Source organism: Cyrtonyx montezumae, unplaced genomic scaffold (genome assembly GCF_038088225.1).
Source record: "Cyrtonyx montezumae isolate F1298 unplaced genomic scaffold, pur_monq_1.0 scaffold_0, whole genome shotgun sequence".
Lineage (NCBI taxonomy): Eukaryota > Metazoa > Chordata > Aves > Galliformes > Odontophoridae > Cyrtonyx > Cyrtonyx montezumae.
In genome coordinates this window covers 42,187,667-42,206,306 of record NW_027071824.1, presented here as the reverse complement: position 1 = coordinate 42,206,306, position 18,640 = coordinate 42,187,667, and the positions used below count along the sequence as shown (strand labels likewise).

The 18,640-nt window shown below is 36.2% G+C and overlaps 1 protein-coding gene across 1 annotated transcript in view; it reads right to left on the bottom strand.

Annotated features, from left to right (window-relative positions):
• The window catches only part of MOXD1 (monooxygenase DBH like 1), a 49,316-nt gene that overhangs the window by 19,465 nt on the left and 11,211 nt on the right, over nt 1-18,640 (bottom strand). The window contains exons 2-4 of the mRNA XM_065733756.1: nt 18,098-18,244; nt 16,734-16,901; nt 16,531-16,614 (exon numbers count right to left, since the gene is read on the bottom strand). Of these exons, the coding sequence (XP_065589828.1) occupies nt 16,531-16,614; nt 16,734-16,901; nt 18,098-18,244 (399 nt within the window). The remainder of the gene's footprint in view (nt 1-16,530; nt 16,615-16,733; nt 16,902-18,097; nt 18,245-18,640) is intronic.

The window sequence follows — 18,640 nt, the reverse complement described above, 5'->3', positions numbered from 1 at the left end:
AACTTATGAACTGCAAACTATGTGGTGCACTTATACTGAAAGAGAAGGCTCAATGTTAGATTGTTGCTACACTGAGATGCTACTTCAGCACTCTCCAACTCCAAGCATTAAAAATGTCTTATTTAAGTGCATCGACAGGGAGCAGAAAGGAAAACCAGTGCCTTGACTAAAGCTATGTTGCCATCTGTCTTGTTATCTCTTCGCCTACTCTGTTCTTGTACTGTCACTTGTCTTTCTCTCTGCCCAGCCCTGTTTAGCCACATTCCATCATGCCTGGGATATAAGCCAGCTGAATGTCTGCTTAGAAAAACCAAGTTGGTATCAGAACTGGGCAGAAGCTTTTCAGCCCCATTTCTGCCTCTTTTGCACTACTTTGAACTAGAATTGCCTGTTAATTCTGTATGTCTAGGGGGTGCCTAGAGGTATAATCCCACAATCCTCAGCGGCTCAAAATGGGCTTTCAAATTTTTTAGACATTTTTGAAAATTTAGAATTTATAATCTGCTCAATGGTAAAGAATTTATTAAGTCATTCCTCAGAGGTCGGGTGCTCCAGTCTGCTTGTGGCAGTGAGGAACTGGAGGGTTCTTGGGTGTGCAGAGGTGCCCCCAGTATAATTTGACCACTGAACTTCAGGGTAGTCCAAGATTTCATTCTGATACAACACTGCTTGCTCTCTCTTTGGATGGATGATGTTAAATCATCTCTGTCAGTATGACATCCCCAAGGCAAACATGAGTACTTCCGAAAAAAGTGACTTTGCTTTTCAGAAAGATAATATTCCATAAAACATTGCCACATAGAAAACTATATTAACATGAAAGAATTTTTTCCACTGTTTTACTTTCAGAGATTGCATCCCACTCTATCATATCTACTTGCAAGTCGAGTAAGATGAACATTCTCTGTAAATGTTTTCACAAGAAATCAAAAACTTATCAGCACAACATTTAAGACGTGGGTAGCCATGAAGCATTGCATTTTAATACTGTTAGATAAGCAAAGGTATTTTAAACAGAGAAAAACAAAACAAAACAAAAACCCACAAATACACACATCCTGAATTTGCATCTATTCATTTTGAACACAAATCCCAGGTACAAGAGCAGGGTAACAGTTTCTTATCTTATTAAAACATTTTCAGCACAATATTGTCACAGAAATTTATCTCTACATTCTTCAAACCACAAGAGCAATTACGGAAGGGGAAGGGCAGACAGAAGTGCATATTAAGACTACCTTTATTGATATAAATCCACAAAGTACCACTGTAGTCGTGCTCTGTAGTCGTGCACTGTAGTCGTGGGAGTCCAGCTGCTGACGAGTACATGTATGTCTTCCAAGAAGTGCACAACCCCAAACCACCCACCTCACTGAACTCAGAAGTCAGTGGAAGAGTGTCAACTTGCATGGAAACACCAAAATTTTTTTCTAATGGCAAGACCAAAATGCTTCACAAGAAATCTTCTGTTCTGTTTTCAGTAATCCCTATTATAGTTAGCATTACCATTCTCTTGAATTACTTTTACATGAAAGTAAAAGTATTTTTGAAAAGGCATTAAGAGCCAGTTTCCCATCAGATAAGAATTAATAATGTCAGGCTGACTGACAGAGATTCAGATGTCCATTTTAGATTGATATTGCTTCTTTGCTCTTTCATATACATGCACATTCATCCAAATACTACAGAATCTTATCATGGCAGCTTATACATTAAACAGAACTTGTATCACGGGAATTCAGAATTTACACATAATGTATGGATTAGTCAGGGAGATGATTATGGAAATGCTGTCTCTGTACCTACCAAGAAAAAAGAATATTTTTGTCCAAACACTTGATTGCTCTGTGTGCTGCTACAAGATCTCAGCACCTGCTGTGCTTACAAACCGCTAACTCACAATTAAGAATAATGGGACATCACCAAACTTAAAAACTCACATTCTGTCATAGATTTCTTAGTGCCAGATACCTAAAAGAAAACAGCACATCAAGCACATCAGAAAAATAGGTTTTCTTTCAGCTTTCTTTTGTAAAGAGAAGAAAAACAAAAAACAAACAACCCCTGAGCATCTTTCCAGTGTAGGATATTTCATATTCTGTAAATGCACCATAAAGTAATGAAAAGTAGCAGTGAAGTTAGATTTTTTCACACCTTTTTACTATACTTGGTTAGAGAAGTATCAGGTTCTCTCTTTCCTTTTTAAACAAATGGGGGAGGGGGGAATGAGGAAAAGAAGGAAACTAATTAGGGGTGGGTCAAAAAACTTTTAAAAATTTTAGGAAAATCTCATGTGTAGAAATTGCTCACTTAGGTCACCTCTCTAAAATTTACAAGCATTGTTTCTTACTGAAATGAGGTCAGGAAGACAGCAAGCCCCACTGATGTCCCAGATTCCCTTTCTCTAATCCCAGTGAATAGATAGCTGTAGTTACTTAGTGGAATAACTTCAGCAGAAAACAAAATTTAAAACGTTTAACTGATCCCCTATTTTAGTGATTAAATGGAGCAGGGATTTAAATATACCTCTTCTACACGCCAGGTGAGTGCTGCCCTAGTTACTCAGCCATTCGTTGCTGTAGCTTATAGAGTGAGGAGGTTCTTTAAACTGTCTCTCTCTTCCTCTCACTCTTTCCACAAGGGCATCTGTACAGCTTAATTTGCACCAAGCAGAAAAAAAATTCCAAAATCTCTTAGCCAAGGCAGTCAAGGAAAATATTTGAAGAGACTTAGAGATAATATGCATACATAATTACCTAAAACATAAGTTTTCCCATTTTATCCCATTTTTTGAGGTTAGTCTGTGGTGCCTTAATTGTAGCTACAATGCAAGGAAGAAACAGCTGTCAGGGTTCATCTCTTTGCCGTGCCATGAATAAGCCTGCAGAAATAGTGCACTATGAAGGCACCTCAGTGACTTCTCCACCTGCAGGCAAAGTGCATTTTCTGCTTGACATTTCATATCTGCCAGGGGCTCAGAGAACAAAAGCCCTGTGCCCATCCATTGCTGAAAGCATTTGAAACTGAGAAAATTAAGTGGATACCCAAAAATCACACTCCCCTGCTTTTCATGAAACCTGCAAAAAGAAGCTGCTGTTTTATTATTCATAACAATTTACTTTTTACATCTTCTCTACCTTTTCTGAAAGCTTGGGTGAAACATATTTCTAACTGAGTACACTGACATACATAAACAAATCTGACTCCCTCTGACAGGTAAAAAAACAATACATATACTATACTCACCCACCACATTGAATCAGGGTTCCAAAGAAGGACTTAAAATAAAGACAATGCCTTTAACAACCAAAATTATGGGCTATATTTATGATGTTTGAGTAGTGTGACTTGTACTTGTGGGCAGATTGAGAGGTTTTAAAGAGTTCCTGTGTAATTACTGTATTCCTTAGCACTTCTTAAAATATTGACTTTTAAAGTATATAAAATAACAAATTTTCAGTTTACTATCAAGTTAAAATAGGTAAGACGTATGTTTCCCACCTGTTCATTTAAGAGAAACACTATTCTAGTCAACATGTCAACAACACATGAACAAAGAAAATGCCTGCATTACTCAACTTCAATTTTTAATTCCTCTTTTCTCTGTTCTCTATTATCCTTTTACCTAATGCACAAGTTGAACATACAACATCTTTGTTTCTTAAAAAAAGCAAGCAAAAATTGTAACATAATAGAGGTTTGCATCTCAAGCTGCTGATAAGCAGGGTCAAGATTCTAATGTAAGACACATTACAGAGGATGAAAATGCAAACAGCTAAAATGCTCTAAATTAGATTCCCTACAAGGAAAAAATCTGACCACAAAGCTGCAAGGTTTTTTTGCTTATTCTTTTCTTTTTTCTTATTTGCTTTGCTTTCTTTGATGTTACAGCTGTGGTTTGCTCTTTGTGCCCACTTGTGTGAATGATGAAAGTCGATAAATTGTCTCCAAAGTCTCTCCATAGTGTCCACATTACAAAATACAGTTCACTGAACTTAAGAAAACAAAATGCTAGGCTTATTTTTGTATATGAAAAATGGGAACAGGTTTTTTGGTCATGTTGCAATGATACTTCTACACAGAAATGTCATTAAAAAATGAGACTATCTTTTCAGGCTCAAAAGCTAGCTTCAACTTTTAGTTTTATGTTTCAAAGTGTTTTTTAATAAAATCTGCTTCCATTAATCTATTACGTAATCATATGATGACTTCTAATCTCCTTTAGCGATATGTACACTAATAAATACTGACCACAGATGATTCTTATCTTGAATCTACCTGTGATGCCACATTCATATATTCATAGAGCTAAATTCTCTAAAAATGCTGATAGAGTTGTCTCAACCATACCTGGGCATTAGCTGTTCAGCAGTGGTCAAAACCATGCCAGGAAATGTGCAACAAAGCAAAAGGAATGCAATCCTCAACCATGTGATACTGAAAATGAAAGGGGATGGGCTTGAAGAAAGAGCAGATGCACTTCTGCCCCGAGTCCTCTGCAAACTGACCTCAGCAACACAACTGTCAAGCTGCTAAGATTTCCTGTTTCCTCTGGAGAACATTATAAAGCACCCAGCTTCTTACCATCACCTCTACTAGCTGAAAGACATTATGGTATGTCATACTGTCATTGTAAATAGCACCTTAACCTTATATAACAACGTGTGTATTTAGCCTCTGGCAACACGGAGGAAAAACATTTTTCTGTCATCTGAAAACTGAGAACAAAAAATTTACACAAAATTTCATCCTGGCACTGTTATATCTAAGATTGTTTCTAGTCTGTGGTTGGTTATTTTATTGAGTTTGCCATGACCTTGATTAAACCCAGACCAAAAAGGGATGGTTTTGAAACGGAGTGCTGGCTGAGTTTACTGTAAAGAAATTTTGAAACAGAGGCCAAGGTTTTTGCTCTCTGCTTTCTGTATTCATCCTTAGGAAGAACTAACATCTTTCTATGGATTACTCTGGGATTTGTATTTCTTTCACAAATGTATACCACGTACATATATTTAAATAATTCTCTTATTTAGAAAAGTTCGAGGTTCAAAATGTCATCAAGATTTTCCCATGGGTTTTTGTTGTTGTTGTTGTTGTTGTTTGTTTTTTGTTTTTTCCCCCAGAAATGCAGTCTTGGAAAAAACAAATGTTTATCTAAAGCATCTCATTGAAGATTTAAGATTTTCCTTCAGAAAAGCAAACATGTAGAAATATTTGGCCTGATAAAGTTTAGTCTTTTTCAGCAGTAAAACTTCTGTGTATTACAGAAAAAAAATAAAGCTCAATAATAATATGGTACCTTCGTACAAATTTTCTGAAAGAAATAACACTAGTTGCTTTCTGCTTAACGTTGGCTCTTGCACGCAACCTGAAGGTGTGCTGAGCAAAGCCCAAGAGCTGGAAATGTGCCCTAGAGCTGGGAGAGAAATGTAAGCCCATGACCCCAGGGTAGATCAGAATTTTAACCCCAACAGCTATCTCATGTCAGGAGGAGAGCCTGTCTAGGCCAGCATCGTGTCTGCGACACTAATCTGCTGCAGACTTTCAGCTGCAAGTTCAGGAATCCTGAGGTCAGGCAGGGACCACCCTCCCAGCCCCCAACTCCATCTGTCAGAAAACATTAAATTAATGTCACAGAGCAGTTAGGGCTGAAAGAGACACCTCAAATGCTCAACAGGCAGCAGTCGAGCATGGGATGGCTGCCTAACCTTTACTGATATAAGCCCTATCATCTGCATGTATGTAACCAAGAATCTGTTTCTACTTCTCACTGTACAATTTAGATCTTAAATACAGTCATTACTAACAAAACCCTTTAAATTCACCTTGATCTGAATTTAAACACTGCTGTTTACATAAGAAGTTGTATATTTTGGTGTACGACTTGCAGGAGGCTTAGCAAAGCCACAGTTCCTGTTTCACTGGTAGTTATCTATGTAGAAGTATTACTGCTTATCTTGAATTATTCTCCAAATGTAAAAATATTTCTTCAAATTATTTTCACAGCTTTAAGCTGGAGAAAATATAATTAGTGTTGCTACTGATATATCTGGCTTCTTCTATCTTAACACAAAAGAGATATAGATGAGAAAAAAGAATAGGCAACAGCAACCCCCATAATCCTTAATAATGTGATTAGGTAAGGTTTCCTTGGAGGATGGAAATTTTCCAGACCAAAAATAGAGGTTCCATACAAGTTAAGGCATTTAAATTTGCATGATTTGTTTGTAATATGCCTGTTGTTGTGTTTTGTTTTGTTTTTTTCCCCAAAGCAAGATTCAAATACAGGATATAATCCAAAATTGAAATAACAGAGCTGACTTGTTTATTTACTTAAGTTATATTGTCGGCATTTGATTTTAACTGGTTTAAAACACATTAAAAATTCTAGCATCAGTGTAGAGAAAAAAGAACTTACCACATGAATGGAAAATCTTATTCAAAGCACAGATATTTCCTGCTCTTGGTGTAAAGAAGAAAGGGTTTGTTTATTCGGTGGCTCTGTTGTTCAGTGAAGGTTCTTATTTAAGTTTTATTAGTATACCAAATTACGAACTAATTACCATACTGCAGTTTTAAGCTGCAGAAGAATAAGGCCTTCATGATAAAAGTTACTGTTCCTATTAGTTGGAGAGAAGGCTGTACCTTTGAATTCACACAAATCCTGCCATTCTTACATATTACCATGATTAAAGAAATGCTAATGATTGCACTGTATGGATGGAATTTCTATAGGTCAGTATGCAGAACAACTTAAATATTCTAATTAGGAGAAAGGAATCAAACAGCACAATAACCATGAAAAACAAAGTATTTTAAAATGAGAATTAGAGGTGGATTTAGGGCTCCTTGTTCTCTCTGCCATTAAGTTTATTCCTAAATTCTTATTCCTAATTAATTGCCTGGAACTTAGCCACTCACAAAGAGTTCAGATCTGAAAGGCATGCAGTAATTTAGACTAAATCCAAAAGAAATATACCTCAAAAGAAATATTCATTAAAAAACTGCTTCCGTCTGAGGAATGTCTAAAGATTTAAGATAACATGTTTAGCAACAGTTAAAAATTATAACCCTGGGGAGCAATCTGATAAAAAGCTTGAGTCAAGAAAAAACATGTTTCATTCAGTTACACTTTACGGCAGTACATTCATTGCACTCCTAAGCAACAGAAACGTGGGCAGAGTGCTCTGAGTCTCTCAGCAAAGCTGACACACACCAAACTGAGTTAATCGGCAATTAATCAGTAACATCAACACTTTCTTGGGAAAACAGTGTAATAATAAAGTAATATGTAACCAAATATTTTTCAGATCTGAAGCCAAGGTGAATAGTCTATAAAGTCTTTGTATTTATCCCAGATGAACATGTAATAAGAATAGCATAAGTACGTCTGGTACTCCCTTTTTTACATGAAATCACTATTAATACACAGTGATGTCTAGCTGTTTCTTTGAGATTAGCTATGGAAGAAGATTTCATTCTATTGTACAGCTGCAAAAATTGCCTATTGATCGTAACTTAATAGCATCATACTTTTTCTCTTCCTGCTTGGGAGGGAATAAGAAGCTTTACTGAATGAAGAATGTGTGAGAATTTCCAGCATGTCTGCTTCATGTTTTACAAATACACAGGCATAGGTAAATGAGTTTTCTACAAGGAAAATCCTGATTCCTGTGAAGAAGAAGTGAAGAAAAGGAACACACACAAACAAGACTTTAAGCATATGGCTACATTATGAGTACAGCAGTCACCAGCCTGGACTCTTCAGAACCTCAAGTCTACTGAAATGAAAGCAGGGGAAAAAATAAGCACGTGTCTCACCACATTGACTTGGAACAACCTCCTGAGTCAGCTCAACAAACTTTCAGGAAATGTTGCTCATAATGTCTAAAATTTTTGTTTACAGGTTTAACATACATACATGCAGACATTAGATGATATGTAAAATTTGTGTGATTGAGTACTGTGTGAGGTTATATTATGTCTCCATGAATATCATCATTTCCACATTTTCTCACCCTGATCCAAGCCCTGATACTCTTGCTCCAACACTCATCAACAGAACTCATAAAGTCATGTAACAAGTGCTATTTTCAGATGACATGGTCTTTGAAAGTTACTTTCAAAAATCATAAATAGAAGAATATTGTATTAAAGATGAATTAATAAATTGCATTAAAATTAATGAATTAATAAACTGCATTAAAATAAAAACCACAACTGTAACTGGGAGTTTAAAAAATAGAAAGACACAGTTTCAGTCCAAGCAACTTTAGAGACAGCAAAGGCAAGGTCACTGAAATGAGGGGAAAGAGAAAGAAGACTGAAGAGCACTCATTTTTCAATTTACAATAACTTGCTTATAGCTTATTATCTTTTTTCATGTTAGGGTTGTGTGTTTGTTAAATTTTAATTAGGACAAGATATAAGTTATTTGCATACCACCGAAAACGTCACTTAAACCATGGTGCAGACAGAAATTCTTAATTTCTCTACCTGCAGTTCAGTTGTCATCTTTGCCAATTGACGTGCTACAGGGAGACATGTGGAGTGCTACTGTCTCACTAACTAATTTTTCCATTGTTATTAGTGCTTTTTCTTTCTATTTTGCCCCCCGGGAGTCAATTAATCTATGCTTTGGACATAGCTGCAACTGCTATGGTAGAAGTGGAAGCAGGAATGAAGGGGATATCCCAACATCATCCACTGATAACTGAACCAGTAACTAAATATAGGTTTGGAGAGGGAGAAGTGGGAACTGAAGTGATAACACTTCTTATAGTCAAAATGAAATATCTTCTCCATATAAATCACATCGGATCAGTTCAGTATGGCCCTACTGAAAATCTGGTTAGGATACTGTGACTTGTCTGAATTAGAAAGTTGATGGTAAAACACAATGCCAAGTTAGTAGGACAGAAGTAGTTATGCTTTGTGACCTACTTCATATTGTGTAAGCTCCACCAAGTCAGATTTTGCTACCTGTGAGTCTGCTGTTCTGCAATTTACAACAATTATTCATCAGGGGTCCAACTTGGAAATATTTTATTACCTGCTATGATAAAGAACTGTGGATAGGATGACCACAATTACTAGACAGGATTTTCTTATCTTCTCAGTGTGTTACTTAACCATGTTAAGGATGAGGAAGGAAAAAAAAAAACACTGTACAAAACATTGTGGGGTAAATCAAAAGCAGTCCTCTACTGAACACCTCAGAAAGGGAGGTGGATCTCAGAGAGATTTCACAAAATCAGCACTCTCCTCTTTCCCATGCTCACCTTTAGTCATAGTTAATGTTCTTTCATCTAACACTTCTATGTAACTAAAAATTACAGAACTTCTAACTTTCATTAAACCAGAAAGTATGTATTTTCCAACTGTATGGCTACAGAATACATTGCCGTGATGGATGGATACAGTTTTAATTAAATAATAAAAAAAAAACTATATTAAATTAACTAGATATTCAAGTTTGTTGATGCCAGAAATGAAATAGATTATTTTTGCATACCAAATATGGAATAACTAATGCAGCAATAGCTGCATAACATAAATATTCCTACTGTAAGTATATTCAAGAGAAATGAAAGAAGACTACCACAAAACAAGAATACATTCCACTAAGAAATACTAAGTTTGGTGAGACAGTAAAATCTGTGGTAATATGTAGTTCCATCTTTGATCACAGAATTAATGTATGAAATAATTTTACATATGAAATTCAGCAGAACATGAGAAAAGACAGCAGTTCTTTAATTTCCTGGGAGAGCTGCTTGGGAAAATTTCATTTTCTATTCAGTTCAGTCATATATGAGTCCATAACACTCCAAACCCAACTTAGGCTTGCAATGAAGAGAGCCCTCCAGACCAAAGGGCAGAGAGCCTGCAAGCTCTGCAGCATAAAATATAATTTTGTTGTCAATCTAATTTAGCAAGGCTGAAATTGCTTTGCAGGGAGACAGATAGGACAACACAGAATATTTGTTTGTTTCAGGCTGCATGATGCAATTTGCTTGAGTTATCTATTGCATTTAGCAAAACATTCAAGCCAGAGGAAAACAAGCAGTTACTGTCTGGTATCACTCAAGTTAAAAATCAGTGCCCTCATTTAGGTACTGAAGGCTACAAGCTGCCCTTCTGGTTTTCAATTAATCAGTCTCTTAAACTGGAGTCCCTTTGTATTTTCACACTGGGGTCTTTGGTATTACTAAAGCATTCCACTGTCAAAAAGCAAAGTTACCCTTGGCAACAAGTTTTTTTTTTTTTGAGTTTTTACTTCCTTATCAGAGATTGCTCTGAAACTGAACATGAAGATTAACTGGCAGCTGCTGGTGTGCTCTAAGACAGGTCCTTCTTTAAGTGAAAAGAAGGTTCTTTTTCAAAAGGGATCAGTGATGAGAAACTTTGGTGTTTGTATAAAAATATACCCAATGTAACACTTCTAAATGAAGGCTTAATAATTAAGATTTTTTTTTCTGGTTATATGTTTGACTTGTTTTCACTATTCATATCCTCAGTGTCAAAAAATTGCATAGAGTTGTGGCTGATTGAAATCTTTTCTCTTCCTAAGGGCAAATAAATTTTTTTTTTTTTTTTTTTAACACAACCCTGACCATTTTGGTGGGACACATCTCCTCTGATTCAGCCATCTGAGTGTTACATATGTAATACAGGCTGGTTCTCTCTTCTCAGTCAATGGAGAGAGACTGAGTCATACAGGGGATGTTTGAGCTCATCTATTTCAGACATTTACTCTGGGATGATGATGACATAAACAGCTATTTTTGACACTAACTGCTAAGGGCATTCAAGCAGCTAGCTCAAACTGGCAGAGATTGGTCAAGTTAGATGAGAGGCAGCCCATCTTCATCGCTGGAAATATTCTGTCTTCAATAAGTTGCCTGAATTTAATATGCGTGAGGTATACTCAAAAGATACCACCAAATCCCCAACATGGAATCCAATAGTTTAAGGGCTTACAAAATGCAACCTACTGTCCTCACTGCCAGCTACGAATGCACTCTAAAACTGAGCTTCCCATTAAAAAGTTCTCCTACAGAAACTGAAGTATTTTCCGCTCTAAGCCTTCTGACCATGTTCCTCCACTCATGCTGCTGGTTACAAAAAAATCAGAAAGTTCAGAACCATAGGGAAATGAGCAGTTCTTAGGGAAAAGGTATGTAGATATAGCTAAACAACCCAAGTACTCTATAGCATTTGATACTTTACATAAAGTGATTTTCCTGTTCTTAATAGTGAAATTCAATGTCAGGTATGTTTTTGTCTATGAGATTATTACTACTGAAGCCTTGGGAACTACTTCCCCTGAGGAAAACGTAGTCTATTCCAAAGAAGAAAGTAAAGTGGGAAAACAAAAAGTGCTGAAACTAGCATGGGCATGCTATATGTTGCAGCTGAAAAATTTGATGTAAATTGATTACAGCTCATCTGGCAGGTAGATTATAGGCACTATTTCCTCATCAGTAGGTAGAGAGCATTTTCAGAAGTTCACACACCATAATACATCAGGTGCAGTGAGGGACTATGGGTATAGAGAATTTACAGAAGGACAGTAGAGGATCTGCCCTATTTTAAGCTTGTTTAAATTGCACTGGGAAAAACAGCAGTGAATGCAGAAGACCTAAAATAAAGAAAAGCAAAAGCAACACATCTTAGCAGAGGCAGTAGTATTAAGAAGTAATATGATTAAATGAAGCAAATGGAAGACATATTGTCACCTAAGGTAAAGACAGTAACAAAAGAGCTGTTATGTCTAGAATTACGAGCAGAAAGAGCACTAAAAGCAGGTTTCAGAAACACAGCAAGAGCTGTATTTGCTGAAATGCTGAAAAGTATTTCTTATGAATGCAAAACAGATTTTCACTTTCATGACATTGGTAAATATCTAAATGCTGCCAGCTCACGGTAAGCAAAACACAAATTCAGCAAATATGCAGAAAAAAACAATCACAGATGTGTTAATACATACATAGGTACGTGCATCAAAAATCATGAAAAACAGGCATTAAAGGATAGTCAGAAATAGAAGAATTTCAGAAATGAGTGTGAGTGTGCTGCTACTAAGTAACTTTTTTTTTTTTTTTTCCTAACTGGAAGGGAAATGTTAAGGAGACTCAAAATCGACCATTTCAGTGCATGCTTCCTACCCAGGTCTCTGCTCCCAGCCCTGCACATTCTGTCTATCTGTATGGCTTCCCACACCCACAGGAGCTGCCCTCCATGCAGCTTGTACAGGGAGACAGACACGTTTAGACAGGGAACCTGGTGCATGGGCATACCTGTCTGTGTGCCTGCTTCACTAGAGAGTCCTTCCCTCCCTCCAAGAAGTCCTCTTGGAGCCGAGGGCTTTCTCCAGGTGCAGTTACTGAAACCAGAAAGCTTTAGCAATATGATTAAGAGGCACATTCAGGACCAAGTAAAATAACAACATTTACAGAGCACAGCAAAGATCCCAGCAAGAGCTACCCTGAAGCCCATCTCCAGAAAGTGTGGGTTAATAAACAGAATGTTTTTTTTTCTAAGAAAGCTGCTTCTGAGAAAGCTCACAGCTAACTTCCATCTATGAGGAAAATGAAATCCCTGTAGGACAGTAAGCCTGACCTGCATACTACAGCCTGGAGCCCAAAGCAGCAGAACAGGCCAATGCACAAGTAGCTGCAGGGGGATTCTATGGCAGTGCATACTGCCACATGAAGAGCTGCCAGTGTCTGCACCCACACAAACACATACACACAAAAAGTGAAAACCTGTGGAAGTACTTCCCAAGTAGCCACCTCTCCACCAGGTATGCTGCTTGAAGATGAGGAGTAATGTACTCCATCAGACACACAAAAACTGCTTGGTACCTGGTATCAGTTGCAATCAGAACAACCCTTATCACTGTTATTCCCAGCTATTGAGGGATTATCTTAATTTGCTTTATTTCTTAGCAGGCATAAAGTCCATAATAACAAGCTTTGCAAGTTTTTTCTTCCTGCACACACCAAAAAAGATTTCATAGCAGAAGGCACTGCAGAGACACGTAGGAAGATGCATTCTCTTCCCTAGGGAAGAAGTTGACGAGCTATGAAATAAAGGAAGATTTAAAAGAGCCATCCTAACCCTGCCTGAGTGCCCCATTATCGCACTGAGGCTGTTCTCCATTAGAAAATGCAGTAGAAGTTACTCAGCCATGTCCTCATTCCACCTATGAGATGAATGCAAGATTACAGTCTTATCTCCTGCAGAATTTACATGTCATGTAGTGCTTGATCAAGAACAGTCAATGAAAGTATGCTGTTTCACATTACCTGAGGTTCTTGGAAAGTATCATGAATATTATGTAAAGAAAAGACATAAGAACTTACATAATTCATTTTCTATTGATTTTAAGATCTTGTGCTAGTTATTTATTTATTTTGTGCTAAGGGGAAAATCCCGTCTTTCAAAACCCACTCCAACAATCCCTTTGATACACTAGCAATCATAGCTTGCTCCTGTGAGCACTGTTCCAAAGCTCCCTGGATAGCAAAGACTACACACTGGGAAAACTGCAAAACAGATTCTCACTGCTCAGTGAGTCACTCTGCTCAGTGTTTGGTTTTTTTTATTTTGTTTTGTTTTGTGTACTTGTTTGATTTGGGGTTCTTTTTTTGTTTGTTTGTTTGTTTTCCCCACAGGAAGAACAACTCCAGAAACATGAAGGAGGAAAAAGATAGAAGATGAAAATATGATCCTGACGAAGTTTTTTATGGGTTCTGTCTGGAGTTCTTCCATTGTGTTCCTGGTGCATGTTTTACTGTTGAGTTTCATGATCTCCAAAATTGTTTAATGATAGTAACCATACCAAAGTGAGGAAGAGCAATTTGAAGATTCACTTCAAAAACGCGCTCCTACTCCAAACCACTGTAGATACATTCTAGGACCAAACATCATCACTTTGACCAGCTGGTGTACCATTAGCTTGTAGACATTTTTAAATGCTTTGAAGTCGTTCTGCCTAACAGAAGAGGAGAATTTAAAAAAATACTTTTAAATTCAGAATCTGGCATTCATTAACTAGAGACAACTGGTATCTTGGTTTAAAGTCTTAGCCTCTACCTTGGCTGCTAAGTCTAACTTTTTCCTAAGACATTTGCCATCATTAAAATCATGTGCTTTCCTGAGGGAACCAACATTTCAAAAAATATATTACTATGAAACAAACAAAGACATTTGCAAGACAGAAGGAATGACAGAAAACAGTAGAACTAGATGAAAAAAAAAAAGAAGTCTAATTGTGGTTGTTAAACCTATTTGAGACTCCAGTAGATTTATTCATAAGCTGCTGCTAGCACGTGTTGCTCTGCAAAAGCTGAACTGCACTGAAGTGTTCCACAAAATCATAAAAGAGAATGAGAATTATATCAGAGATGAATTTGTACTAAACTTTTTTTTACTGTCTGTAAGATGCATAGATTTGTATGAAAGCGATACTACAGACAAGATGAAATCAAGAATCAGAATCTACATAGGTATTTAACTAACACAGTTTGACCAAGTCAAATAATTCATCAACCTTTTCCTTTGTGAAATTCAAACTTTGTTGCAAAGATAATATCTTTATAAGTACCCATAAGCCTGACCCTTTGTCTATCAGTAGGCTTTAGGAAATGTTTAATAAGATTGCAACAATACATAAATACAATTCCATAAAAACTTTTTGTGTATGATCTACAAAAGTTAAAAATATATATATGTATATATATTAATGTATGTGTGTATACATATATATATATAAATGCAAATGTTTATATATTTATACAAAAGTCATAAATACAAGCTGTCTTTTCAGTACCTGAAATGATACGCTAAGTGTTTCTACATTAATTTTTATCTTTTCTGTAATCAGTTTTCTCTTTCTAACCAAATCTGCTGTTTTTTCTGTAGTTGGAAAATCACTGGGGATTTTAATCTCATTTTAATTTTAAAACAATTTTCTGATTTTAAAACATGATTCTTAAAAATTTTAATAAACATTATACATTGTAGTAAAAACAAAAAAAATTAAACTCTTCTAAAAAGATTATGCATCTCTGATCCAAAAGGATAACCAGTCAATACTTCTACCTTAGTGTGCAGTCAGGCAAAACATTCAAAAAATAAATTCAGTAAATATAAATAATTCCAGAGAACTTTTTTAGCACAACAGCTTACATATACATAGTCCACCAGAGATAATATGGAAATCATGATTCCAATACTTCAGACTTCAAAGCTCTCTCACTTGAGGGCAGAAAACTTGGATTTATGACATATATACCTGATTGCACGTAAAATCTGTTTTTTGTTTACACAGATCTGTGAAGCTACCTGTCACAGCTTCCAAATAAGATTTATATATCTGAAGGTGGAAATTTTGACCTTCCAATTCTACGTTCTGATGAAGGAATGAGGAATTGTGAGGAAGCACAATATTTCAGAACAAACATGAGTACTTCTAAGACATATGCTAGTGATCACACATCAAATTCTTTGAGTCAAATTAAAAATTTCAGTTCAATTCAATTCATTAGAGAAACATGACTGACAATAACAAAATAAATAAATAAAATTGAAAACATTAGTGAGTTCAAAGAAACATAAAAATGAGGGCCATGATTCAGTAGCCAAGTTTACACAATTAGTTAGACAAACACACTAGCTGCATTATCCACCTCTGAAACAGTCTTATCTTCTTCATTTTCCCCATGCAAGCCTAGTCTAAAATAATAATTCTGCTCTATTCTTTTGACCTTTATTGATATATATGCAACAAATTTAAGGCTACTGTCTATAAAGCATTCAATTAATGTTGAATGACCAGAAAAACCGCCTTAAGGCTTGTACATTTATTTTAATTACTTATGCTATCTCAAGCAATCTTGAACAGTAAGAAGTTGTTACTTTGTTAGGATTCAAGTATATCGCTCCTGGGGAAGAATGTGAGAACCATTTATGTTATTTTTTTAATAAACTACAACATGCTCTTTTTTTTTTTTTTGGAATATTTGACAATTTTTACACACCCAAAGATAATGAACTGCATGCTCAGATGATGCAACTTGGCCGTTTATTTTAACAAAATTCTGTTGTTGTTTTTTTAATCTAAAATTACTCTCCTTTAAAAGATATCCATGACATTCTTAGATAAAGCATAAACTTGATGGAACAAGGTTTTAGACAAACACATTTTTGCCAAACACCTTTATGAACAATGGTAAAACTTCCAACTATTTTCTTAAGGGAGAGAGGACATGAAGATGAGAAAGAAAGCATCTCTGTCACCTTACATGCTGATTTTTAGGGCACATCAGAACCAGGTCCTGAGAGCACTCACTTCTTCCCCACGGTTAAGAAATACAAGAGGTCTTGTTTTTACTCCGCAAGTGGTAAAACAAATTTTCCAAGTGCAATAATTGATCTGAAGAATCATCATTCTCACCTGAACTCCTCTAAACACAAAAACATAAACATAAAACCTGGATTCACACAGTCAGAATCCCTCACCTTTGTCACATGATGCTTCTCATGTTGTACAGGGATCTTAAACATTTGGCACCAATATGTTGTATCCTTGTCTGGTACAGGCACCTGTCTTAATGAAAAGGGGAAAAAAACAGTATTATAAAAGTCGAACTGTCCTGCTGTGTAAGCCCAGATGTTGGGCTGCCACCTTAGCCTACACGAACCCAAAACACAGAGTAACTTACGTCTTTGTTTATCAGATCAAAGTAAGACAAAGAGGCGGGTGAGACTTCTGCTTTCTCAGGGTTCAGTAAACGTAGACTTTTTGTACCACGGGTAGACCCGTGGTAATTCTGACCTGCGTCTCCCAAGTCTTTGTGGTGGTAGGCCCATATTACTCGCACTGTGCTCTCCTGGAAAACAAACAAACAACTTAAAAAAAAACAAAACAACAAACAAACACTTAAGGAATGGGAACAATATGCTTTTTGTATAGATCATGCAGCTCCTAAGACAGATATGATGTAAGAGTTGCTGTGTTTGAACAACAGTGAGAAACAGCTACTGATGCAAATTTTTATCTAAAATTAATCACATTTATATTCAGAATTCATTGTGGATCTACAGAAGTTGAATGTCTTTTATAGTTTCCTTCAGTAATGTGACAAATTTGAATCATATCTGCAAAAAGCGGAACAAACTTAAAGAGGCATCCAACTCAGCACATATAACTTTTTTTTCAAGAGATGGCACTCATTTGACTCTCAGTCAGAAGCTGTCCTCCCTAAACAGCTTCTAGGATCACTTGTGTAAAGATCTGAGCACCTTCTGTGAACTGCTGGCCCTTCATACTAGAAAAGATACACATTCAGCTATAGAACAGGTTTACATCTTAAAAATCACTTTGGAGCCACAGTGCAGATCAATTATCTGTAAATCATTCTCAGATTGCAATAATCACTCAGTGAGACAAAATAATAAATGCTGAAGGGTCTCAGGATGTTAAATTATGCTGAGACAATTTGCAGCAGATGCAAAAACCACAGAACCATTGACAGACGGAAACTTGGCAGTTTATACAGCTGCGTATTCGCTCTATCTTTCAGCTCATGCTGTTGTTATTGCATATATTGTGAAAACATAGTTAGTGACACTACTGTTAAACTACTACTGCAATGCTTCCAAAATGAATAGTAGTAAACAAGCCAAAGCATAAAAAGTCTTGCAAATCTCTATAGCCCTACTGTCATTTCCAATATGAAAGTGATCAACTTCATGTAACTTAAAATTATGCTTATAAAGCACAACAGTCACTACGACAACAGAAGAATTTCCTATGAAAAGTATTCACCATGAATAGAAAGAGCTCTATCACAAAACTGAAGTGGAAATATAAAGAAAGTTGATAATAAAAGAACTCGTTAACACTAGCACAAGTGTTTTAGCAGGCAATTTTGATAGATGTTTTGGAAAGTGCACTGAGAGGTGAATAAACGCATTTCCTAAGTGAATTTCTCCTGAGATTTTAGTAGCCAGCATCATAACCAGCTATATACTTGTTCTGTGTTAATTATTTCATCCCTCTTTACATATAGGCAGAGCGTCTCACCGTTATGCTCTTATCATTTGGATCACAAGTGTGCAATTCTCTGCTAAAAGCCAGTATGGTGTGAGTACTGTTTTCCATGGCATATTCCAGGTGGTAATCCTGTTGTGGGTCTTTTTTCAGTGCTCTGTTTTCATCTGTATGATAATCCTATTGAAAATAAAAGGTGCACAATTATTAAAATCTAATATTCAAGCAATAACTTTTTTTCTCAAATATCGAATACCCTTAAACACTGTATTTACATAAAACACTGCAGGATCACAGTTTCGGTGATGCTAAGCATATTTTATTAATAATCTTAAGGAAAGCAAGTTTCCTTGACAAGAAGCTTAAAAAATGGTTTGAACAACTTTGACAATACATTGCCTGTATGTAACTTCAGAAACAAAGGTTGTACTCAGCCCTAAATTATCACAACTGGGATGTTGTGAACTTTGGGGAAATTACTTAGAGAAATAAATTCACTTAGTGCTCAAACCAACAAAGTTGCCCTCCTCCTCACAATTTTCTTTTTTATTTTCTTTCCCCATGAACAGCAAATCT